This window comes from Taudactylus pleione, unplaced genomic scaffold (assembly GCF_031769625.1).
Source record: "Taudactylus pleione unplaced genomic scaffold, aTauple2 ptg000343l, whole genome shotgun sequence".
In the NCBI taxonomy this organism is placed as follows: Eukaryota; Metazoa; Chordata; class Amphibia; order Anura; family Myobatrachidae; genus Taudactylus; species Taudactylus pleione.
Genome location: NW_028284744.1, coordinates 881347 through 908814, shown reverse-complemented (window position 1 = coordinate 908814; position 27468 = coordinate 881347). Strand labels below are relative to the sequence as shown.

The 27468-nt window shown below is 47.7% G+C and overlaps 1 protein-coding gene across 2 annotated transcripts in view; it reads right to left on the bottom strand.

The window, feature by feature from the left end:
* Nucleotides 1–27468, bottom strand: part of SURF2 (surfeit 2) — a 95649-nt gene that overhangs the window by 66859 nt on the left and 1322 nt on the right. For both annotated transcript variants that reach the window (XM_088443998.1, XM_088443997.1), the window contains exon 2: nt 7568–7722. In XM_088443998.1, coding sequence (XP_088300124.1) covers nt 7568–7722 — 155 coding nt within the window. The remainder of the gene's footprint in view (nt 1–7567; nt 7723–27468) is intronic.

Below are 27468 nucleotides of genomic sequence, written 5' to 3'. Positions count from 1 at the left end.
TGACATCTCTGCAGATTGCTGATCCGTATAACAACCGTCACACAATCTGGAGGTAGATGACTGTCCCTAAATTCTATTCCACACTTTTTGCAGGTAAATAACTTTTGCGAAGCCTTAGACCTGCCAGTCATGCTACATACAGACCCCACACAAACCACAAAGAGGTTAAGTGACAGGGTAAGAAAAACAGTATACTGGGGTACAGAGAGATTGGAGACAGTCACACTTGCCCACCACAGAGCTCCTAGCAATGCCAGAATGCCAGGCAAAGGATTAATTATTATTATGCTCTGTCTACATCAGCCTAAACCCTTGCTGTGATACATACAGGTCCGTGTAGGCTGTCCAGCGATGCCGCCCCCTGTAATGGCCGCCAGCAAACTGCATGCAGTGACACGCTGGGGCTGATGGGAGGCAGGAGGAGGAAGTCGGAGCTAAGCTCCGCCCCCTGCATTCTAGCGCCGTTATTATAAACTGGCGCGTGTACCCAGTATAACTGTTATATATTTATATATTTAAACTGCCTTAGTGCAGTATTGCTGAGCCGCCTAATGCCGGGAAAAACAAGAGATATGGTAAGAACTTACCTTTGTTATCTCTGTTTCTACGAAGTCCATAGGGTCCACAGGGTTGACCGTGGGGTATAGCTGGATCTGGATCCACGGGCACCACGCAGTTAAAGCTTTGCTGCTCCCAGGATGCACTTGGGTCCGTCCTCCTCTATACCCCGACCCCGACCACAGGTACCTCAGTTGGTAAGCAGCTAAGGCCGGAGGAGGAGACTAAACAGAGAGAAGGAAGACTGGAACACACAAGAAACCATACTCACAGAAATGAGAGACGGAAAACCGGTGACCAGCCACACAGCCCATTTGAAGCCAGGTGCGTCAGGGTGGGCGCCCTGTGGACCCTATGGACTTCATAGAAACAGAGATAACAAAGGTAAGTTCTTACCATATCTCTTGTTTTCTACTTCAGGGTCCATAGGGGGTCCACAGGGTTGACCTTGGGGATGTCCCAAAGCAGTTCAACTAAGGGCGGGGACGCTCCTGTGCTGAAAGGAGTACCCGGCGCCCAAAGGATGCATCCTGAGAGGCGAAGGTGTCAAACGCATAGAACCTCAAAAACGTCTGAATTGAAGACCAAGTGGCCGCCTTACACAGCTGAACAGCGGAGGCGCCACATCTAGCAGCCCAAGAGGGACCCACAGAACGAGTGGAATGAGCCTTAACAGAGGCAGGCACAGGTAAACCCTCCTGTGCATAAGCCTCACAAATAACGGAACGAAGCCAACGGGCTAACGTTTGCTTGTTGGCAGGCCAACCCCTCTTGTGAAAACCGAAGAGGACAAACAAAGAATCCGACTTCCTAACCGAAGCAGTCCGGTCCACATAGATTCTAAGTGCCCGGACTACATCTAAGGAAGCCTCACCAGCAGAAAGATCAGGGGACTGAAAAGCTGGCACAACAAGTTCCTGATTAACGTGGAACTTTGAGACCACTTTGGGCAAAAACTCAGGACGCGTGCGGAGCACCGCCCTGTCCTGGTGAAAAATCAGAAAAGGAGGGCGACAGGAAAGCGCCCCCAATTCTGACACCCTCCTGGCAGAAGCAATTGCCAGGAGAAAAATGGTCTTAAACGTCAGCCACTTGAGCTCAAGCGGCTCAAAAGGAGGACCCTGCAAGACCCGCAGTACCACCGCCAAGTCCCAAGGAGCCACGAAGGGAGGCTGGATCCTGAGAACACCTTGGAAAAAGGTGTGAACATCTGGCAGTGTAGCAATCCGTCGCTGAAAACACACGGACAAAGCAGACACATGAACCTTCAGAGAGGCCAGGCGTAAGCCGAGGTCCAAACCCGATTGAAGAAACTCCAAGATTCTGGAAACCCGGAACACCTGCGGATCATAGTTTCTGGATTCACACCACTGAAAATAAGTGCGCCACACCCTGTGGTAAATCCGCGCAGAAGCAGGCTTGCGTGCCCTAAGCATGGTACCAATGACCGAACTGGAGAAACCCCTAGACCTCAAGACTGCTGTCTCAAGAGCCACGCCGTCAAAGACAGCCGACCCAGATCCTGGTAAAGGCAGGGCCCTTGAGACAACAGGTCCCGACGCTGAGGGAGAAGGTACGGAGCGTCGATGGAGAGGCACCTCAGATCGGAGTACCAAGGACGTCTGGGCCACGCCGGAGTTACCAGCACGAGCGTGCCGCCGTCCTGCTTGAATTTCCGCAGAAACCGAGGAAGCAGGGATATCGGAGGAAACAGATACGCCAGGTGAAACGTCCATTTCACTGACAGTGCGTCTACCAGACAGGCGCCTGCATCTCTTGTCCTTGACCCGTAAATGGGCAACTTGTGATTGTGACGGGAGGCCATCAAGTCCAGCTCCGGCAGCACCCACCTGTCCACGAGTAGCTGAAACACCTCTGGGTGAAGCAACCATTCCCCGGGATGCACGTCGTGACGGCTGAGGAAGTCCGCCTCCCAATTGAGGACTCCGGGAATGAAGACTGCCGAGATCGCTGGAATGTGACACTCCGCCCAAGCAAGAATGCGAGACACCTCCGACATTGCTGCCCGACTGCGAGTTCCCCCTTGGTGGTTGATGTACGCCACCGTGGTGGCGTTGTCGGACTGCACCTGAACCGCCCTTCCGTGAAGAGCGGGGCCGGACGACTGCAGGGCCCTGTATACCGCCTGCAGTTCCAGGATGTTGATGGGGAGAAGAGCTTCTTCCGCGGACCAACGACCCTGAAGCGATAATGAGCCGGTCACTGCCCCCCAACCCTGGAGACTGGCATCCGTCGTGAGCAGGACCCAGTCCGGGATCCAAAAGGGGCGCCCCTCGACCAGATGCGCTGTCTGAAGCCACCAAGCCAAAGACTGTCGAACCTCCGGGGACAACACCAGCATCTGAGAGCGGATCCGGTGAGGTAACCCGTTCCATTCCGATAGAATCAGCCCCTGCAGGGGCCGGGAATGGAACTGGGCAAATTCCACCATGTCGAATGCCGACACCATGGACCCCAGGACTCTCATTGCCAAATGGACCGACACCCTGCCACTGCTCAGGCAACTGTGTATCCTGAGTTGTAGGGAGTACACCTTTTCCCGATGTCAAGAAAATCCTTTGTTGACAAGAATCCAGAAGTGCTCCCAGATGGACCATCCGTTGAGATGGGACCAGAGAGGACTTCTTCCAATTTATCAACCACCCGTGTGCTTGAAGACAAGCAATGGTCAGGTGGAGATGTCGAAGAAGCACCTCCGGGGAGCTCGCCAGCAGCAGAAGATCGTCCAGGTACGGCAACAGTCGTAGACCCTGACCCCGAAGGTGGGCAGCCATAACTGCCATCACCTTGGTGAACACCCTCGGAGCCGTGGAAAGGCCGAAAGGCAACGCCCGAAATTGGTAGTGATGGTTCAGGATAGCAAACCTCAGATACCGCTGTTGTGCCGGTGCTATGGGCACATGGAGATAGGCGTCCTGGATATCGAGTGAGACCATATAATCCCCGGGTTCCATCGCCAGAATGATGGAATGTAACGTTTCCATCCTGAACTTGGGAACTCTGAGGTATCTGTTCTTCAAATTCAGGATAGGGAGATGAGAACCATTGGGTTTCTGTACCAGAAACAGAGTAGAATAGTACCCCGTCCCGCGCTGAGACTGCGGAACGGGAACAATGACCCCTGCTTGTAGCAAGGATTCTATAGCTACCTGAATCTGGCCAGCTTTGGTCTTGTCCAGAGAAGGACTCGTGCAGAAAAACTGGTGGGGGCGGCCTGAACCTAAAAGACAGGGCGTATCCCTGAGAGACTACTTCTCGAACCCAGGCATCCGTGGTGGTATTGTGCCAACACTGGGCGAATTGGAGAAGTCGGCCTCCCACTCTGGGGTCCCCCAGAGAGAGGCCCGTCCCATCAGGCAGCAGGCTTATCCTCCTGCTTGGAAGAAGGGCGCCGAGCACTCCATGCCTGCTTCTTGGGCTTGGGTGCGGCCTTGGTCGCCGAATGTCTCGGGAAGGACTGTCCCTTGGCCTTACCCTGAACCCGAAAGGACCGAAAGGCAGAACTCCTCACTTTAGCCGGCGCAGAGGCCGAAGGGAGGAAAGACGACTTGGACTTAGCCAAAGTATCCACTATCTTGTCCAAATCCGGACCAAATAGTAAATCACCATTAAAAGGCAAGGCCTCCAGACCCTTTTTTGAATCTGCATCAGCCCTCCAGGACCTCAGCCACAGGGAGCGCTGAGCAGACACCGCTGCAGCCGACACCCTAGAAGTGAGCAGGCTGGCATCCAAAGACGCTTCTCCGATATAGGAAGCTGCATCCCGCATCTGTCCCACTAACGCTCTCTGGATATCCGGAGCCTCATCAGGAAAGGTATCCTCCAAGGCATTGGCCCAGGCCTCAATGGCTTTAGCCAGCCAGGAGATAGCCATGGACGGGCGAGCCACCGCCCCGGAAAGAGAATAAATGGACTTTAAACAAGTCTCCACCTTACTGTCCGTGGGATCCTTCAAAGAGGAGATAGACGGCAATGGCAGCGTCGCGCTTTTGATCAAGCGGGTGACGTGGGAATCCACCGGCGGTGGAGTCTCCCATTTCCTGCAATGAGCTTCAGGAAAAGGATAGTTCGCCGCCAACCTCTTCTGTGGATGGAACCTCTTACTGGGTAATTGCCAGGCCGCCGCCATATGATCCGTTAATTATCAGACAGGGGGAACACAGTTGAAGTCACCTTGGCCTTTTTAAAATTAGGAAACTTCGACCTAGGAGCCGGCACATCATCCTCAACATGTAGGATAGCCCGCACCGCCCTAACTAAGGCTGGAACATTAATGGAGGACTTAGCTTCCACCTCCTGCCCCATGGCATCAGAGTCAGAGTCCTCGTGGATTTCTCCATCATCTGAGGACACTTCCGAGTCCGACAACTGCGCAGCTAGTGAACTCACAACCGGACGTTTAGACGCCCTTGGTGGCACATCACTTTGCAACATGGACTGAAACGCCGAGGATGAAGCCGCCAGACTCTGTACGGAGCTGGAGAGAACATCCACCCAAGGCGGAGGAGCCGTCGGAGCAAAACTCTGCAAAGGCACTACAGACTGACGCGTCACTGGGGGAGACTGCACATACACAGGCAGTCCCGAGTAAGGACCCACAGTCTGGGCCCCGGGGGGAGACCGCAATATTTGCGGAACACCCGGGGAATGGGGAATGGTGGGCTGAGGCAATGCCCTAGAAGGGACCGCTGATGGGACCGATAACCGGTCCGCAATAGACGCCAGCACCTGTGAAAACAGCGCCCAAGGAGGGTCCTGTGACACAGGGGGGTTGGAGGGGCCCGGTACCAGCTGGCACCGCCCGCAAAGACCATCCTGAGATAAGTCCTCCCCATCAACTCCAGCAGCACAGCGTCTGCAGGAAAATAGCACAGGAGCCACAGAGCGCTCAGTCTCCTCATCAGACATGATACCGTAAATACACAAGAAATAGGTATCACCAGAGGAATTACGGTTTTAACACCCGCGCACTCACCAGTATGCGACACAACAGCCCAGATATGGTACTGTGTAGCACACAACAGTATGTGACTGACCCCACAAATACGTGATTTATATAAGTGAGGGTATCAGAAACAACGCCCTTCCCCCACACACCTGCCGGGCCGTAGGAGAAGGAAAGGGATAGTTATAAGCTGACAGCAAGGAGAATAAGTCACAGGCAGCACTAGCAATAGTCACATACAATGCAGAAAAGTTAGTACTCACTGCACCTTCCGCTACAATCAACCGCCCAGATTCAGTGTCTGGGAGGGCTATAGCGCTGTGTACACTGTCCTTTAGCAGGGGAGAGGTACACAGGGGGACGGGTCCACTTGATACCGCCTGGGAGTCTGCGATGCCTGCCAGTGAAGATGGCCGCCGGAGACCTCAGAGGAGGAGTGGCCGAGAGATAAGAGCAGCTCAGCGACGCCAGACTGCTAGTTGAAAGGCGCGCTGAGCTGAGGGGAGGAGCCGCTAGACAGGGAAGGCTGCCTCCCCTGGCTAGCAATTAACCCCCGGGTTGCCGGTCCCGCTACCAGCCTGTTACCCTTGTGGTCTAGCGGACACGCGGGGTATTCCTCTATAGAGGGGGAGCCCGCCGCCGCCGCTAGCGCCTCCGGTCTGTCCCCAGAGACCGGAGGCTTCTGACTGCATATAAAGTATCCGCGGGCCGCCGCATGCGGCTTACCTGATCCCCGTCGCGTCCGGCAGCAGTCAAGGGAGTCCCCAGAGCCCGGCTAGTACAGGCTCTGGGGTCCCGCCGCGATCCCCAGAGCTGTACTGGCATCGCGGCACCAGCGGGGAGAAGCGGCAGCGTGGACGTCCTAATGGACAGTCTGATGCTGCCGCTCTAATAGTGTAAAACAGTAGAAAAAAATAAAAAAATTTCTCTTTTAAATTAAAGCTATGGGGCTGCTCCTGCAGCCCCATTGCGACAGGGTGACCCGACTCCGGCCGGACACCAACTAAAACTGAGGTGCCTGTGGTCGGGGGCTTGGTATCGAGGAGGACGGACCCAAGTGCATCCTGGGAGCAGCAAAGCTTTAACTGCGTGGTGCCCGTGGATCCAGATCCAGCTATACCCCAAGGTCAACCCTGTGGACCCCCTATGGACTCTGAAGTAGAAACACCGGCTACCCTGCTTGTCAGGGAGCCGATGCATACAGGAAGCCGCCTCTGTAGCGCTAAGCCGGCTTCCCTGCTAATTAGGGAGCCAGCTATGATAGAGACGCGCTGAGGCTGTACCGCCATCAGCGCGCTCTGTGGGGGGTCTGTGAGGCCGCCTCTGATAGCGCTAAGCCGGCTCCCTGCTAATGAGGGAGCAAGCTGTACTAACATCGCGCCGGTGGCTGAGCCGCCGGCGCGGATCGCTGTGGGGCCGCCTATTGAAGCGCTGAGCTGACTGCCCTGCTAATCAGGGAGCCAGCTGTACTCACAGGGAGATGCTGAGGCTTGGAGGCCTCCTGCTGCCGGTGGCTGGCTCTGACTGGGGGGTCCGCAATGCGCGCTGCATGCTGCCCCCCCTGAAGACTGAGGTCTCAGGTGTCGGGGACCCCAGGCGAAATGCAAGCACTTGTGAGTGGGTCCCCTCCGGCAGCGTCCCGCGTAGCAGACAGGCAGTTGCAGTTACTGCCCGTCTGTCCTCAGATTAGGAATTCTTCTTTTTTTTTTTTTAAAACCTATCCTAGCCCTAGCAGGAGAGATCCTTTTTTTGTGACCTGCTCCCACTCAGGCACAAACTAATACTGGCCTATAGGGCGGTATAGAGGGGAGGAGCTAGTCACACTTCATTTAAATTTAAAGTGCCAGCTCCACTCAGCACCGTCATTTAAATTTAAAGTGCCAGCTCCACTCAGCACCGTCTGTCTTGAAGTCCTCCAGTGTCCCCTGGTGGATGAAGGAGAAAAATTGTTATTCAGCAAATGTACCCCTTTATGTTTGATGCTGCATTTAAGAACAGGCACGCTGACTGTATCTGCTATACATAACTTATATTAGAACATACTCCTGCTTAGTGCTTGGGACAATATGTGGCTCAAAGCTGCTGTAATCAAACGATGCAGAAATTTTTGACAGCTGTTTATATTTCTTTCCTTGTGTGAAGCTCTGCAGTTCGGGAAGCCGACAGGGAAGCTCATGTCCGGTTAAGGCAAAACGGACCTAGACAGACAAATAATTATATGGTTAGGGTTACCCAAAACATTGCATGGTCCTCCATATCCTCTTTCACCCACTCTCGGCTCCCCTACACGTGGCATCAATGTATCACAATGTATGCCTCCAGTCCAGAATTCAGGAGTAGGATACTCATTGTCATACACTACATAACGGAGAGGCTGGCTCATTGCAAACAACGGAATCTGATAGTCATCCACTCTCCGCTCCCCTACACGTGGCATCAATGTATCACAATGTATGCCTCCAGTCCAGAATTCAGGAGTAGGATACTCACTGTCATACACTACATAACGGAGAGGCTGGCTCATTGCAAACAACGGAATCTGATAGTCACCCACTCTCCGCTCCCCTACACGTGGCATCAATGTATCACAATGTATGCCTCCAGTCCAGAATTCAGGAGTAGGATACTCACTGTCATACACTACATAACGGAGAGGCTGGCACATTGCATACTACGGAATCTGATAGTCATCCACTCTCCGCTCCCCTACACGTGGCATCAATGTATCACAATGTATGCCTCCAGCCCAGAATTCAGGAGTAGGATATTCATTGTCAGACACTACATAACGGAGAGGCTGGCTCATTGCAAACTACGGAATATGATAGTCAGTCTCCCCCCTTCTGTGGCTCCATTTCCAGCCTGTCAGCACGCAGCGACTGCTCAAACTTCGTCATATTGGGATGGCACCCGCACCTCCACTTCCATTAATACTTACTCTTGGCAGCAAATCAGGCTCACTGGAAGCGTACCAGCCAGATGGCGTAAGATAGATAAGGTACAGGATCATTGGGAGCTACTGCGCCTGTCACTGCCTACAGCTAATACTGCTGGCTTTTCCCTTCTCTTATATTTGTCACTTATCTGTGGTTATACTGCTGGGCATTGCGTCTATGCTTTGCCCTCACTGCTGGGCATTGCGTCTATGCTTTGCCCTCACTGCTGGGCATTGCGTCTATGCTTTGCCCTCACTGCTGGGCATTGCGTCTATGCTTTGCCCTCACTGCTGGGCATTGCGTCTATGCTTTGCGCTCACTACTGGGAATTGCGTCTATGCTTTGCCCTCACTACTTACTGGGCATTGTGTCTATGCTTTGCGTCCACTGCAGGGCATCACGTCTATGCTTTGTGCTCCCTGCTGGGCATTGCGTCTATGCTTTGTGCCCATTGGGCCTGATTCAGCATGGATCGGTTGCTAAGACGCACTATCGGCCGATTGTTGTGTACTGTGCATGTATCGCAGTGCGCGAACCAGCCACTGAGATAGCAGACCCATCACAGAGTGATTGCACGTAAGTGCCGCTTGTAGATGGTGACAGGGGGGGGCGGTGGCTATGGCGAACGCAGGCGTTCCAGTGCGTTTCAATACCATTGCAGGGGCGTACATGAAGTATCTACTGCAATACCATACACAGCCTGAGTACCGATAGCGTGCTCTGAAGTTAGCAATTCCTGAGGGAGGTCTGACCTGCCTTACCTGTGCATATGGGTCCGATGTCACTCAATGTTACTGATTATTTCGCTATGTTGACAAAGTATAAGGATGTATGAGGAAGTCGGTGTCCTTATGTTAGGCTGCGGTCGCAATGCGTATGCAAACATTTGAATATCACCGCTGACATTAGCAACTGCATTGCGCGCATTTTAGCAAAAAAACGATCCTTGCTGAATCAGGCGCACTGCTAGGCCTCCTCATTACAGCCTTCCAGCTCTCATCCTAACCCCCTGCTACATCTTCCATCCTCCCCGCCTACCCCATCTGTGTCACCCCTGTCTGTCTGCCCCTCACATTCCACAGCACATATCCTAACCCCATGCTCCTTCCTCACTATCTACCCCATCTGTGTCACCCGTCTGTCTGCCCCTCACATTCCACAGCTCATATCCTAACCCCCTGCTCCTTCCTCACTATCTACTCCATCTGTGTCACCCGTCTGCCCCTCACATTCCACAGCACATATCCTAACCCCCTGCTCCATGCTCCTTCCTCACTATCTACCCCATCTGTGTCACCCCTGTCTGTCTGCCCCTCACATTCCACAGCTCATATCCTAACTCCCTGCTCCATTCTCCTTCCTCACTATCTACCCCATCTGTGTCACCCCTGTCTGCCCCTCACATTCCACAGCACATATCCTAACCCCCTACTCCATGCTCCTTCCTCACTATCTACCCCATCTGTGTCACCCATGTCTGTCCCTCACATTCCACAGCACATATCCTAACGCCCTGCTCCATCCTCAATATCTACCCCATCTGTGTCACCCCTGTCTGTCTGCCCCTCACATTCCACAGTACATATCCTAACCCCCTGCTCCATGCTCCTTCATCACTATCTACCCCATCTGTGTCACCCCTGTCTGTCTGCCCCTCACATTCCACAGCACATATCCTAACCCCATGCTCCATGCTCCTTCCTCATTATCTACCCCATCTGTGTCACCCCTGTCTGTCTGCCCCTCACATTCCACAGCTCATATCCTAACCCCCTACACCATACTCCTTCCTCACTATCTACCCCATCTGTGTCACCCCTGTCTGTCTGCTCCTCACATTCCACAGCACATATCCTAACCCCCTGCTCCATGCTCCTTCCTTACTATCTACCCCATCTGTGTCACCCCTGTCTATCTGCCCCTCACATTCCACAGCACATATCCTAACCCCCTGCTCCTTCCTCACTATCTACCCCAGCTGTGTCACCCCTGTCTGTCTGCCCCTCACATTCCACAGCACATATCCTAACCCCCTGCTCCATGCTCCTTCCTCACTATATACCCCATCTGTGTCACCCCTGTCTGTCTGCCCCTCACATTCCACATCTCATATCCTAACCCACTGCTCCATGCTCCTTCCTCACTATCTACCCCATCTGTGTCACCCCTGTCTGTCTGCTCCTCACATTTCACAGCACATATCCTAACCCCCTGCTCCATGCTCCTTCCTCACTATCTACCCCATCTGTCACCCCTGTCTGCCCCTCACATTCCACAGCACATATTCTAACCCCCTGCTCCATGCTCCTTCCTCACTATCTACCCCATCTGTGTCACCCCTGTCTGTCTGCCCCTCACATTCCACAGTACATATCCTAACCCCCTGCTCCATGCTCCTTCCTCACTATCTACCCCATCTGTGTCACCCCTGTCTGTCTGCCCCTCACATTCCACAGCACATATCCTAACCCCCTGCTCCATGCTCCTTCCTCACTATATACCCCATCTGTGTCACCCCTGTCTGTCTACCCCTCACATTCCACAGCACATATCCTAACCCTCTGCTCCATGCTCCTTCCTCACTATCTACCCCATCTGTGTCACCCCTGTCTGTCTGCCCCTCACATTCCAAAGCACATATCCTAACCCTCTGCTCCATGCTCCTTCCTCACTATCTACCCTACCTGTGTCACCCCTTTCTGTCTGCCCCTCACATTCCACAGCACATATCCTAACCCCCTGCTCCTTCCTCACTATCTACCCCATCTGTGTCACCCCTCTCTGTCTGCCCCTCACATTCCACAGCACATATCCTAACCCCCTGCTCCATGCTCCTTCCTCACTATCTACCCCAGCTGTGTCACCCCTGTCTGTCTGCCCCTCACATTCCACAGCACATATCCTAACCCCCTGCTCCATGATCCTTCCTCACTATATACCCCATCTGTGTCACCCCTGTCTGTCTGCCCCTCACATTCCACATCTCATATCCTAACCCACTGCTCCATGCTCCTTCCTCACTATCTACCCCATCTGTGTCACCCCTGTCTGTCTGCTCCTCACATTTCACAGCACATATCCTAACCCCCTGCTCCATGCTCCTTCCTCACTATCTACCCCATCTGTGTCACCCCTGTCTGTCTGCCCCTCACATTCCACATCTCATATCCTAACCCACTGCTCCATGCTCCTTCCTCACTATCTACCCCATCTGTGTCACCCCTGTCTGTCTGCCCCACACATTCCACAGCACATATTCTAACCCCCTGCTCCATGCTCCTTCCTCACTATCTACCCCATCTGTGTCACCCCTGTCTGCCCCTCACATTCCACAGCACATATTCTAACCCCCTTCTCCATGCTCCTTCCTCACTATCTACCCCATCTGTGTCACCCCTGTCTCTCTGCCCCTCACATTCCACAGCACATATTCTAACCCCCTGCTTCATGCTCCTTCCTCACTATCTACCCCATCTGTGTCACCCCTGTCTGTCTGCCCCTCACATTCCACAGTACATATCCTAACCCCCTGCTCCTTCCTCACTATCTACCCCATCTGTGTCACCCCTGTCTGTCTGCCCCTCGCATTCCACAGCTCATGTCCTAGCCCCCTGCTCCATGCTCCTTCCTCACTATCTACCCCATCTGTGTCACCCGTCTGTCTGCCCCTCACATTCCACAGCTCATATCCTAACCCCCTGCTCCATGCTCCTTCCTCACTATCTACCCCATCTGTGTCACCCGTCTGTCTGCTCCTCACATTCCACAGCTCATATCCTAACCCCCTGCTCCTTCCTCACTATCTACCCCATCTGTGTCACCCCTGTCTGTCTGCCCCTCACATTCCACAGCACATATCCTAACCCTCTGCTCCATGCGCCATCCTCACTATCTACCTCATCTGTGTCACCCCTGTCTGCCCCTCACATTCCACAGCACATATCCTAACCCCCTGCTCCATGCTCCTTCCTCACTATCTACCCCAGCTGTGTCACCCCTGTCTGTCTGCCCCTCACATTCCACAGCTCATATCCTAACTCCCTGCTCCATTCTCCTTCCTCACTATCTACCCCATCTGTGTCACCCCTGTCTGCCCCTCACATTCCACAGCACATATTCTAACCCCCTGTTCCATGCTCCTTCCTCACTATCTACCCCATCTGTGTCAAGCCTGTCTGTCTGCCCCTCACATTCCACAGCACATATCCTAACCCCCTGCTCCATGCTCCTTCCTCACTATCTACCCCATCTGTGTCACCCGTCTGTCCCTCACATTCCACAGCTCATATCCTAACCCCCTGCTCCTTCCTATCTACCCCATCTGTGTCACCCCTGTATGTCTGCCCCTCACATTCCACAGCACATATTCTAACCCCCTGCTCCATGCTCCTTCCTCACTATCTACCCCATCTGTGTCACCCCTGTCTCTCTGCCCCTCACATTCCCCAGCACATATCCTAACCCCCTGCTCCTTCCTCACTATCTACCCCATCTGTGTCACCCCTGTCTGTCTGCCCCTCACATTCCACAGCACATATTCTAACCCCCTGCTCCATGCTCCTTCCTCACTATCTACCCCATCTGTGTCACCCCTGTCTGTCTGCCCCTCACATTCCACAGCGCATATCCTAACCCCTTGCTCCATGCTCCTTCCTCACTATCTACCCCATCTGTATCACCCCTGTCTGTCTGCCCCTCACATTCCACAGCTCATATCCTAACCCCCTGCTCCTTCCTCACTATCTACCCCATCTGGGTCACCCCTGTCTGTCTGCCCCTCACATTCCACAGCACATATCCTAACCCCCTGCTCCATGCTCCTTCCTCACTATCTACCCCACCTGTGTCACCCGTCTGTCTGCCCCTCACATTCCACAGCACATATCCTAACCCCCTGCTCCATGCTCCTTCCTCACTATCTACCCCATCTGTGTCACCCCTGTCTGTCCCTCACATTCCACAGCACATATCCTAACCCCCTGCTCCTTCCTCACTATCTACCCCATCTGTGTCACCCCTGTCTGTCTGCCCCTCACATTCCACAGCACATATCCTAACCCCCTGCTCCATGCTCCTTCCTCACTATCTACCCCATCTGTGTCACCCCTGTCTGTCTGCCCCTCACATTCCACAGTACATATCCTAACCCCCTGCTCCTTCCTCACTATCTACCCCATCTGTGTCACCCCTGTCTGTCTGCCCCTCACATTCCACAGCACATATCCTCACCCCCTGCTCCATGCTCCTTCCTCACTATCTACCCCATCTGTGTCACCCCTGTCTGTCTGACCCTCACATTCCACAGTACATATCCTAACCCCCTGCTCCATGCTCCTTCCTCACTATCTACCCCATCTGTGTCACCCCTGTATGTCTGCCCCTCACATTCCACAGCACATATTCTAACCCCCTGCTCCATCCTCACTATCTACCCCATCTGTGTCACCCCTGTCTCTCTGCCCCTCACATTCCCCAGCACATATCCTAACCCCCTGCTCCTTCCTCACTATCTACCCCATCTGTGTCACCCCTGTCTGTCTGCACCTCACATTCCACAGCACATATTCTAACCCCCTGCTCCATGCTCCTTCCTCACTATCTACCCCATCTGTGTCACCCCTGTCTGTCTGCCCCTCACATTCCACAGCGCATATCCTAACCCCCTGCTCCATGCTCCTTCCTCACTATCTACCCCATCTGTGTCACCCCTGTCTGTCTGCCCCTCACATTCCACAGCTCATATCCTAACCCCCTGCTCCTTCCTCACTATCTACCCCATCTGGGTCACCCCTGTCTGTCTGCCCCTCACATTCCACAGCACATATCCTAACCCCCTGCTCCATGCTCCTTCCTCACTATCTACCCCACCTGTGTCACCCGTCTGTCTGCCCCTCACATTCCACAGCACATATCCTAACCCCCTGCTCCATGCTCCTTCCTCACTATCTACCCCATCTGTGTCACCCCTGTCTGTCTGCCACTCACATTCCACAGCACATATCCTAACCCCCTGCTCCATGCTCCTTCCTCACTATCTACCCCATCTGTGTCACCCCTGTCTGTCTGCCCCTCACATTCCACAGCACATATCCTAACCCCCTGCTCCATGCTCCTTCCTCACTATCTACCCCATCTGTGTCACCCCTGTCTGTCTGCCCCTCACATTCCACAGCTCATATCCTATCCCCCTGCTCCATGCTTCTTCCTCACTATCTACCCCATCAGTGTCACCCCTGTCTGTCTGCCCCTCACATTCCACAGTACATATCCTAACCCCCTGCTCCATGCTCCTTCCTCACTATCTACCCCATCTGTGTCACCCCTGTCTGTCTGCCCCTCACATTCCACAGCACATATCCTCACCCCCTGCTCCATGCTCCTTCCTCACTATCTACCCCATCTGTGTCACCCCTGTCTGTCTGCCCCTCACATTCCACAGTACATATCCTAACCCCCTGCTCCATGCTCCTTCCTCACTATCTACCCCATCTGTGTCACCCCTGTCTGTCTGCCCCTCACATTCCACAGTACATATCCTAACCCCCTGCTCCATGCTCCTTCCTCACTATCTACCCCATCTGTGTCACCCGTCTGTCTGCTCCTCACATTCCACAGCTCATATCCTAACCCCCTGCTCCATGCTCCTTCCCCACTATCTACCCCATCTGTGTCACCCCTGTCTGTCTGCCCCTCACATTCCACAGCACATATCCTAACCCACTGCTCCATGCTCCTTCCTCACTATCTACCCCATCTGTGTCACCCCTGTCTGCCCCTCACATTCCACAGCACATATCCTAACCCCCTGCTCCATGCTCCTGCCTCACTATCTACCCCATCTGTGTCACCCCTGTCTGTCTGCCCCTCGCATTCCACAGCTCATGTCCTAGCCCCCTGCTCCATGCTCCTTCCTCACTATCTAGCCCATATCTGTGTCACCCCTGTCTGTCTGCCCCTCACATTCCACAGCTCATATCCTAACCCCCTGCTCCATGCTCCTTCCTCACTATCTACCCCATCTGTGTCACCCCTGTCTGTCTGCCCCTCACATTCCACAGCACATATCCTAACCCCCTGCTCCTTCCTCACTATCTACCCCATCTGTGTCACCCCTGTCTGTCTGCCCCTCACATTCCACAGCACATATCCTAACCCTCTGCTCCATTGCTCCTTCCTCACTATCTACCTCATCTGTGTCACCCCTGTCTGCCCCTCACATTCCACAGCACATATCCTAACCCCCTGCTCCATGCTCCTTCCTCACTATCTACCCCATCTGTGTCACCCCTGTCTGTCTGCTCCTCACATTCCACAGCTCATATCCTAACTCCCTGCTCCATTCTCCTTCCTCACTATCTACCCCATCTGTGTCACCCCTGTCTGCCCCTCACATTCCACAGCACATATTCTAACCCCCTGCTCCATGCTCCTTCCTCACTATCTACCCCATCTGTGTCAACCCTGTCTGTCTGCCCCTCACATTCCACAGCACATATCCTAACCCCCTGCTCCATGCTCCTTCCTCACTATCTACCCCATCTGTGTCACCCCTGTCTGTCCCTCACATTCCACAGCTCATATCCTAACCCCCTGCTCCATGCTCCTTCCTCACTATCTACCCCATCTGTGTCACCCCTGTATGTCTGCCCCTCACATTCCACAGCACATATTCTAACCCCCTGCTCCATGCTCCTTCCTCACTATCTACCCCAGCTGTGTCACCCCTGTCTCTCTGCCCCTCACATTCCCCAGCACATATCCTAACCCCCTGCTCCTTCCTCACTATCTACCCCATCTGTGTCACCCCTGTCTGTCTGCCCCTCACATTCCACAGCACATATTCTAACCCCCTGCTCCATGCTCCTTCCTCACTATCTACCCCATCTGTGTCACCCCTGTCTGTCTGCCCCTCACATTCCACAGCACATATCCTAACCCCCTGCTCCATGCTCCTTCCTCACTATCTACCCCATCTGTGTCACCCCTGTCTGTCTGCCCCTCACATTCCACAGCTCATATCCTAACCTCCTGCTCCATGCTCCTTCCTCACTATCTACCCCATCTGGGTCACCCCTGTCTGTCTGCCCCTCACATTCCACAGCACATATCCTAACCCCCTGCTCCATGCTCCTTCCTCACTATCTACCCCACCTGTGTCACCCGTCTGTCTGCCCCTCACATTCCACAGCACATATCCTAACCCCCTGCTCCATGCTCCTTCCTCACTATCTACCCCATCTGTGTCACCCCTGTCTGTCTGCCCCTCACATTCCACAGCACATATCCTAACCCCCTGCTCCATCCTCACTATCTACCCCATCTGTGTCACCCCTGTCTGTCTGCCCCTCACATTCCACAGCACATATCCTAACCCCCTGCTCCATGCTCCTTCCTCACTATCTACCCCATCTGTGTCACCCCTGTCTGTCTGCCCCTCACATTCCACAGCACATATCCTAACCCCCTGCTCCATGCTCCTTCCTCACTATCTACCCCATCTGTGTCACCCCTGTCTGTCTGCCCCTCACATTCCACAGCTCATATCCTATCCCCCTGCTCCATGCTTCTTCCTCACTATCTACCCCATCAGTGTCACCCGTCTGTCTGCCCCTCACATTCCACAGTACATATCCTAACCCCCTGCTCCATGCTCCTTCCTCACTATCTACCCCATCTGTGTCACCCCTGTCTGTCTGCCCCTCACATTCCACAGCACATATCCTAACCCCCTGCTCCATGCTCCTTCCTCACTATCTACCCCATCTGTGTCACCCCTGTCTGTCTGCCCCTCACATTCCACAGTACATATCCTAACCCCCTGCTCCATGCTCCTTCCTCACTATCTACCCCATCTGTGTCACCCCTGTCTGTCTGCCCCTCACATTCCACAGTACATATCCTAACCCCCTGCTCCATGCTCCTTCCTCACTATCTACCCCATCTGTGTCACCCCTGTCTGTCTGCCTCTCACATTCCACAGCTCATATCCTAACCCTCTGCTCCATGCTCCTTCCTCACTATCTACCCCATCTGTGTCACCCCTGTTTGTCTGCCCCTCCCTTATAGAATGTAAGCTCTTTCGAGCAGGGCCCTCTAGCCTCTTGTGCTTCTCCCTACTGTAATTTCATTAATCTATAACTCCCCACTAGGGCAACTAATACTTGGCTGCTTATGTGGGTGTAAAGGTCGCTAATATAACAATGTCTATTATCCGTGTCCTGCTTTGTATTGTAAGTCGCTGTTTAATTATTTGTTTATGTACTGTGTAAGGTGCTGCGGAACACTTATGGCGCCTTATAAGTGATGACAATAATAATAATAGGCATTGTGTTTATGCTTTGCTTTTATGTCTACCTCTTGTATGGCGCTGTGTACACCTTGTGGTGCTTAACAAATAACAGGTACAGGCTATTGCTGGCCCCACACATAGCAATATTTTATCTGATCTGGCCGATTCCGACACATTGGAACGACAGATCATGTAAAATATGGTCAAATTGAGAGTAAATCGCGAGTTCCCGCTGGGCGCACATCACACGGTCAGATCTGCCGTGCTGTAGGGAAGATCTGACAATCTAGGAGGCGATGCTCTGTGACAGTCTGACTGCAGGAGAGATCGTATGAAGATTGGGCACCAAACCATGGGCAGAGCTGCCGGGGAGAGTTTCAAGGGAAATCGTACACATCGGCTGATCTTGAGCACAGCGCTATGTGTGTGGCCACCTTAAGTTCAGGATACTCCATAAGAACTTTGCAGCTGACATCATCACAGTGCCATCAAAGCTGCTTGACCTGTAGGTCTTTAACCAATTCTTAGGGGTCTATTTACTAAGCAGTGTTAGAAGACAGAGTGAAAAGTGATAAGAAAGTGATAAGGTACCAGCCAATCAGCTCCCAACTGTCATTTCACAGCTGTGTTTGAAAAATGACAGTTTGGAGCTAATTGGCTGGCACCTTATCACTTTTCACTCTGTCCCCTAACACTGCTTAGTAAATAGACCCCTTAGTCGAAGGCAAGCCTCTCCTCTATGAAAGGACAAGTCTATACATTGTATGCTGAACTTAAATCCACTGGGGAAAACCCAAAAGGCCGTCATGAACTAGACTGGGAGGCGAACCAGGGAGAGACTTTGGGCAGCAAGAAATCTGTCAAAATGCTGCCACAAGTTCAATATGTGTAATAATAAAAATAAAACATTATAAACTATTAAACCATTGGTATTACATACTAATAGGACTCCACAAAATGAATCCTGATTTGTCTAGCAGATGTTGGATAGACGGTCTTGTAGAAAGAATGTTTGCTTATATTTGGTGGCACTGCCCTAAACTTTTAGCCCTCTGGTAGGGTTTCATAAACTTGTTAAACTCAGTTTTTTTTTTCTTCTAGGTTCATCCTTCTCTCTTTGGGGGCTCCAGGTGCTATGCGCAAACAAAACAAACATATTCTGTCACCTGCCATGTGCCAGATTGCAGCGGGAGGGAAGTAGCCTCTCGCCATGTTACAAAGAATACGGAACTTTTATACAATTACATTCATGACCAGTGTTCTCCATAACTCATCAAATTTGTACACCAAAACTTGGGAAACTTGGCTATGGTACATTAAAAATCATGCTTCGTTTTCTTCATTTCATGCCCATCTTTCCTGACGGATAACGTCTCTCATGGGCATCTCCTGGATCTCGCCATTTTATTATCTCCCAGCCACTTTCCCTAAATTGCATTACCCTAACCCTATTTTCCTTTTTAGGATGTATTCCCTGATTATATTCACCATTATATTGATATTGTATTATACGTGCATATATTTTATGCGATATTAAAATGTTAACTTTGCCAGAAGTATTGAAGAGAAAAAAATGCAGTGTCATACTAAATGTTCCGTGGAGAGACTAAGCCACATTTATAACAACTGGGGCACAGGCAAAAGGTGGTGTTACCCATAGCAGATACTACTTTCTTATGAACATATGTTTTATAAATGCACCCACTATTAGTGATGACTATTCATCCACGGGAGGATAATGCTTTACCATGGGATACCTAGCATGGGGACAGGAGACTGGGTAATTTATAATTACCAGCAAAATGTTCAAGCTCTTCCCCCTCTATACCCCAGTGACAGCCATGGAACTTCATTTTGTGGAATGACCTCAGGAGTTGGGTGCTTGCTTTATGGCCACTAAACCTATTTATTTATACTTTATATTTTATTTTTGATTACTTTGTTCGGTATCACTAGATAGAGATAAACTGGCTGTGGAGGTGCCACGATCGACACCAATAGTGGCTGGTGGCGCATTGGCTAGATGGAATTTGGACACTAGTGACAAAAGTAGTGCCCGGGACTCCTGTAACGACAGCCATCAGGACCAAACTCTGCACCTGGAGTAGTGACAGTAAGGTAGGTGCACGTCGTGGGCACACCCACACCTGCACAAGAGGAGTAAGATCAATGTCCCTGGCGCTCAGTCAGCACCACACTAGGCAGGGTTTGTTCTTTGGGGTGGTCGTACTCATAGATGGCTGCCATCACACTGCTGGGCCCTCGGGAGGGGAAGAAGCTCTCCCTATATTTCTCAGTGGCAAGCCCGCCAAAGTCAGACACATGAACAGCTGCTGCTTTTCTGCAGTCAACCTAACATCACTCTGAAAACTGCTCTGATCTGTGTGTCTGCAAAGCACTCTCACTTTGTCATTGGACCTCTCCATCATCCTTCATTGTTCCTTCAGATCAGATTAGGGAATTATCTCCAGGGAAAGGTCTGGTTTGGGACATCAGTCATATTTACCTGACAAAGTTGTCACTATAAATGATTTTGTGGCCAATCAGATGTTACATGTGGAGGTCCAACAACTCGCGTACTGGAAGGGAGTTCCATCGAAAGGTTGAGCCTGTCTGAGCGAAATGTTTTTTTATACCAGCTGCTCTTTTCGTTGGGCAAAGCAGGTTCCTTCCCTCCTCCACCTTTCTGAGGAATCCTCAAGAACTGAGACTTCTCTGTAGAGCACAGCAAGGGGCTTTATGTTGTTCTGTAACCTTCCTTCCACCTCAGTTGTGCCAACCTCCCTTCCACCTCAGTTGTGCCAAGGTGGCACCTGGTTTTTGGGACACAACGTCACCAGTGTCCTCCAACAGATCATAGAGACAATTGGATTACTTACTCCTTTTCTTGTAGCCTATTAGGAGGAGACTCATTTACATAGTTGTTCTGGGTAGTAAAAATAGTTTTGGGGATTATCTTCTCCTGGCTTCTCCTTTAAGGCTTTATTAGACAAAATCCCACCCACTGGGGTACAGAGCGTGAGGCGCTAGAGCCTTTTACCAGTAAATGTAAAGTGCCTATGCTCTCCAATGTTAGTTACAGAAATCTTTATGGACTGCACCCACTCTGTGGAATGCCCTCCTACACACAACAAGACTTTCTTCAAGTCTCCAAACCTTCCAGCCTTCTCTAATAATTACTCTTCAGGCGGCTTATCAAATCCCCGGACCATCCACATAACCTCCATAAGCTATTCTACCCAATTAACTCCCCATATAACGTCACATATGTTCTCCTCTTATACTCATACAGACTGCTGACAACAGGCCAACACTGCTGTGTGACCGGATCATAAAGCCCACCAAGAGCCTCTGCACAGTCCACACATAACGTCACATATGTTCTCCCCCTACACTCACACAGCCCGCTGACTCCAGGCCAACACTACTGTGTGAACGGATCATACAGCCCACACAACGTCATATATGCTCTCCTACACACAGCCCACTGACCCCAGGCCAACACTACTGTGTGACCGGATAATACAGCCCACACATAACGTCATATATGTTCTTCAACACACAGCCAGCTGACTCCAGGCCAACACTACTGTGTTACCGGATCATACAGCCCACACATAACGTCATATATGTTCTCCTACACACAGCCCACTGACCCCAGGCCAACACTACTGTGTGACCGGATAATACAGCCCACACATAACGTCATATATGTTATCCTACACACAGCCAGCTGACCCCAGGCCAACACTGCTGTGTGACCAGCTCATACAGCCCACACATAATGTCATATATAACTTAATAATGATGTCCCAAAATGGACTATAATAAAAAGTGTCCCATTTTCATCATCTTACTATTTTCTGTCCAAGAGCCTTTGGCAAGAACTCAACCACTGTAAACCACACTGTTACCCCGATATCTCCCATAGGTAAAGGCAGTCTGCGTACGTTTAATTCCAATGGCCAGAAGGATTTGGGGGGGAGATTGATCGGAGATAAAGTACCAACCAATCAGCTCCTGTCATTTTGCCTGTAACATGGCAGTTAAAAGCTGATTGGCTGGTACGTTATCAATCCAAGGCTTAGTAAATAGACCCCACTTCCCATAAGCAGACAGGAGCTGATTAGTTGGTACTTTATCTCCCCACAGGTACCTGATGAGGATTTAGGAGAAAAGAATTCAGAGAGTGTCCTAGAAAACAGCAGTAACTATACAGTAATAGGAGCAGTCAGTCATCACTGTCCCTATGTATATACACTGTATATATTCCCTATATATCTATCAGTGTCACTATGTATATATTCCCTATATATCTATCGGTGTCCCTATGTATATATTCCCTATATATCTATCAGTGTCCCTATGTACATACACTGTATATATTCCCTATATATCTATCTATCAGTGTCCCTATGTATATACACTGTATATATTCCCTATATATCTATCAGTGTCCCTATGTATATACACTGTACATATTCCCTATATATCTATCAGATTCCTTATGTATATACACTGTATATATTCCCTATATATCTATCAGTGTCCCTATGTATATACACTGTATATATTACCTATATATCTATCAGGTTCCTTATGTATATACACTGTATATATTCCCAATATATCTATCAGGTTCCTTATGCATAAACACTGTATATATTCCCTATATAATCTATCAGTGTCCCTATGTATATACACTGTATATATTCCCAATATATCTATCGGTGTCCCTATGTATATATTCCCTATATATCTATCAGTGTCCCTATGTATATACACTTTATATATTCTCTATATATCTATCAGCGTCCCTATGTATATACACTGTATATATTCTCTATATATCCATCAGTGTCCCTATGTATATACACTGTATATATTCTCTATATATCTATCGTTATCCCTATGTACATAGACTGTATATATTCTCTATATATCTATCAGTGTCCCCATGTATATACACTGTATATATTCCAATTATATCTATCAGTGTCCTTATGTATATACACTGTATATATTCCCTATATATCTATCAGGTTCCTTGTGTATATACACTGTATATATTCCCTATATATCAGTGTCCCCATGTATATATTCCCTGTAAATCTATCAGTGTCCCCATGTAAATACACTGTATATATTCCCTATATATCTATCAGTGTCCCTATGTACATACACTGTATATATTCCCTATATATCTATCTATCAGTGTCCCTATGTATATACACTGTATATATTCCCTATATATCTATCAGTGTCCCTATGTATATACACTGTACATATTCCCTATATATCTATCAGATTCCTTATGTATATACACTGTATATATTCCCTATATATCTATCAGTGTCCCTATGTATATACACTGTATATATTACCTATATATCTATCAGGTTCCTTATGTATATACACTGAATATATATTCCCAATATATCTATCAGGTTCCTTATGCATAAACACTGTATATATTCCCTATATAATCTATCAGTGTCCCTATGTATATACACTGTATATATTCCCTATATATCAGTGTCCCCATGTATATACACTGTATATATTCCCTATATATCTATCAGTGTCCCCAGTATATACACTGTATATATTCCCATTATATCTATCGGAGTCCCTATGTATATACACAGTATATATTCCCTATATATCTATCAGTGTCCCCATGTATATATTCCCATTATATCTATCGGTGTCCCTATGTATATACACTTTATATATTCCCTATATATCTATCAGTGTCCCCATGTATATACACTGTATATATTCCCTATATATCTATCAGTGTCCCCATGTATATATTCCCATTTTATCTATCGGTGTCCCTATGTATATACACTGTATACATTCCCTATATATCTATCAGTGTCCCCATGTATATACACTGTATATATTCCCTATAGATCTATCGGTGTCCCTATGTATATACACTGTATATATTCCCTATATATCTTTCAGTGTCCCTATGTATATATTCCCTATATATCTATCAGTGTCCCTATGTATATACACTGTATATAATCCCTATATATCTATCAGTGTCCCTATGTATATATTCCCTATATATCTATCAGGTTCCTTATGTATATACACTGTATATATTCAATATATATCTATCAGTGTCCCCAGTATATACACTGTATATATTCCCATTATATCTATCGGAGTCCCTATGTATATACACAGTATATATTCCCTATATATCTATCAGTGTCCCCATGTATATACACTGTATATATTCCCATTATATCTATCGGTGTCCCTATGTATATACACTTTATATATTCCCTATATATCTATCAGTGTCCCCATGTATATACACTGTATATATTCCCTATATATCTATCAGTGTCCCCATGTATATATTCCCATTATATCTATTGGTGTCCCTATGTATATACACTGTATATATTCCCTATATATCTATCAGTGTCCCCATGTATATACACTGTATATATTCCCTATAGATCTATCGGTGTCCCTATGTATATACACTGTATATATTCCCTATATATCTATCAGTGTCCCTATGTATATATTCCCTATATATCTATCAGTGTCCCTATGTATATACACTGTATATAATCCCTATATATCTATCAGTGTCCCTATGTATATATTCCCTATATATCTATCAGGTTCCTTATGTATATACACTGTATATATTCCCTATATATCTATCAGTGTCCCCAGTATATACACTGTATATATTCCCTATATATCTATCAGGTTCCTTATGTATATACACTGTATATATTCCCTATATATCTATCAGTTTCCCCATGTATATATTCCCTATATATCTATCAGTGTCCCTATGTATATACACTGTACATATTCCCTATATATCTATCAGTGTCCCCAGTATATACACTGTATATATTCCCTATATATCTATCAGGTTCCTTATGTATATACACTGTATATATTCCCTATATATCTATCAGGTTCCTTATGTATATACACTGTATATAATCCCTATATATCTATCAGTGTCCCTATGTATATACACTGTATATATTCCCTATATATCTATCAGTGTCCCTATGTATATATTCCCTATATATCTATCAGTGTCCTTATGCATATACACTGTATATATTCCCTATATATCTATCAGTGTCCCCATGTATATACACTGTATATATTCCCTATATATATATCGGTGTCCCTATGTATATACACTGTATATATTCCCTATATATCTATCAGTGTCCCTATGTATATACACTGTATATATTCCCTATATATCTATCAGTGTCCCCATGTATATATTCCCTATATATCTATCAGTGTCCTTATGCATATACACTGTATATATTCCCTATATATCTATCAGTGTCCCCATGTATATACACTATATATATTCCCTATATATCTATCGGTGTCCCTATGTATATACACTGTATATATTCCCTATATATCTATCAGTGTCCCTATGTATATACACTGTATATATTCCCTATATATCTATCAGTGTCCCCATGTATATATTCCCTATATATCTATCAGTGTCCCCATGTATATATTCCCTATATATCTATCAGTGTCCCCATGTATATATTCCCTATATATCTATCGGTGTCCCTATGTATATATTCCCTATATATCTATCAGTGTCCCTATGTATATACACTGTATATATTCCCTATATATCTATCAGTGTCCCCATGTATATATTCCCTATATATCTATCAGGTTCCTTATGTATATACACTGTATATATTCCCTATATATCTATCAGTTTCCCCATGTATATATTCCCTATATATATCTCAGTGTCCCTATGTATATACACTGTACATATTCCCTATATATCTATCAGTGTCCCCAGTATATACACTGTATATATTCCCTATATATCTATCAGGTTCCTTATGTATATACACTGTATATATTCCCTATATATCTATCAGGTTCCTTATGTATATACACTGTATATATTCCCAATATATCTATCAGGTTCCTTATGTATATACACTATATATATTCCCTATATATCTATCAGGTTCCATATGTATATACACTGTATATATTCCCTATATATCTATCAGTGTCCCTATGTATATACACTGTATATATTCCCTATATATCTATCAGGTTCCTTATGTATATACACTGTATATATTCTCTATATATCTATCAGGTTCCTTATGTATATACACTGTATATATTCCCTATATATCTATCAGTGTCCCCATGTATATACACTGTATATATTCCCTATATATCTATCAGGTTCCTTATGTATATACACTGTATATATTCTCTATATATCTATCAGGTTCCTTATGTATATACACTGTATATATTCCCTATATATCTATCAGTGTCCCCATGTATATACACTGTATATATTCCCTATATATCTATCAGTGTCCCCATGTATATACACTGTATATATTCCCTATATATCCATCGGTGTCCCCATGTATATACACTGTATATATTCCCTATATATCTATCGGTGTCCCCATGTATATACACTGTATATATTCCCTATATATCTATCAGGTTCCTTATGTATATACACTGTATATATTCCCTATATATCTATAGGTGTCCCCATGTATATACACTGTATATATTCTCTATATATCTATCAGGTTCCTTATGTATATACACTGTATATATTCTCTATATATCTATCGGTGTCCCCATGTATATACACTGTATATATCCCCTATATAGCTATCAGGTTCCTTATGTATATACACTGTATATATTCCCTATATATCTATCAGGTTCCTTATGTATATACACTGTATATATTCTCTATATATCTATCGGTGTCCCCATGTATATACACTGTATATATTCCCTATATATCTATCAGGTTCCTTATGTATATACACTGTATATATCCCTCATATATCTATCAGGTTCCTTATGTATATACACTGTATATATTCCCTATATATCTATTAGGTTCCTTATGTATATACACTGTATATATCCCCTATATATCTATCAGGTTCCTTATGCATATACACTGTATATATTCCCTATATATCTATCAGTTTCCTTATGTATATACACTGTACATATCCCCTATATATCTATCAGGTTCCTTATGTATGTACACTGTATATATTACCTATATATCTATCAGGTTCCTTATGTATATACACTGTATATATTCCCTATATATCTATCAGGTTCCTTATGCATATACACTGTATGTATCCCCTATATATCTATCAGGTTCCTTATGTATATACACTGTATATATCCCCTATATATCTATCAGGTTCCTTATGTATATACACTGTATATATTCCCTATATATCTATCAGGTTCCTTATGCATATACACTGTATGTATCCCCTATATATCCATCAGGTTCCTTATGTATATACACTGTATATATTCCCTATATATCTATCAGGTTCCTTATGCATATACACTGTATATATTCCCTATATATCTATCAGGTTCCTTATGCATATACACTGTATATATTCCCTATATATCTATCAGGTTCCTTATGTATATACACTGTATATATTCCCTATATATCTATCAGGTTCCTTATGTATATACACTGTATATATTCCCTATATATCTATCAGGTTCCTTATGTATATACACTGTATATATTCCCTATATATCTATCAGGTTCCTTATGTATATACACTGTATATATTCCCTATATATCTATCAGTGTCCCTATGTATATACACTGTATATATTCCCTATATATC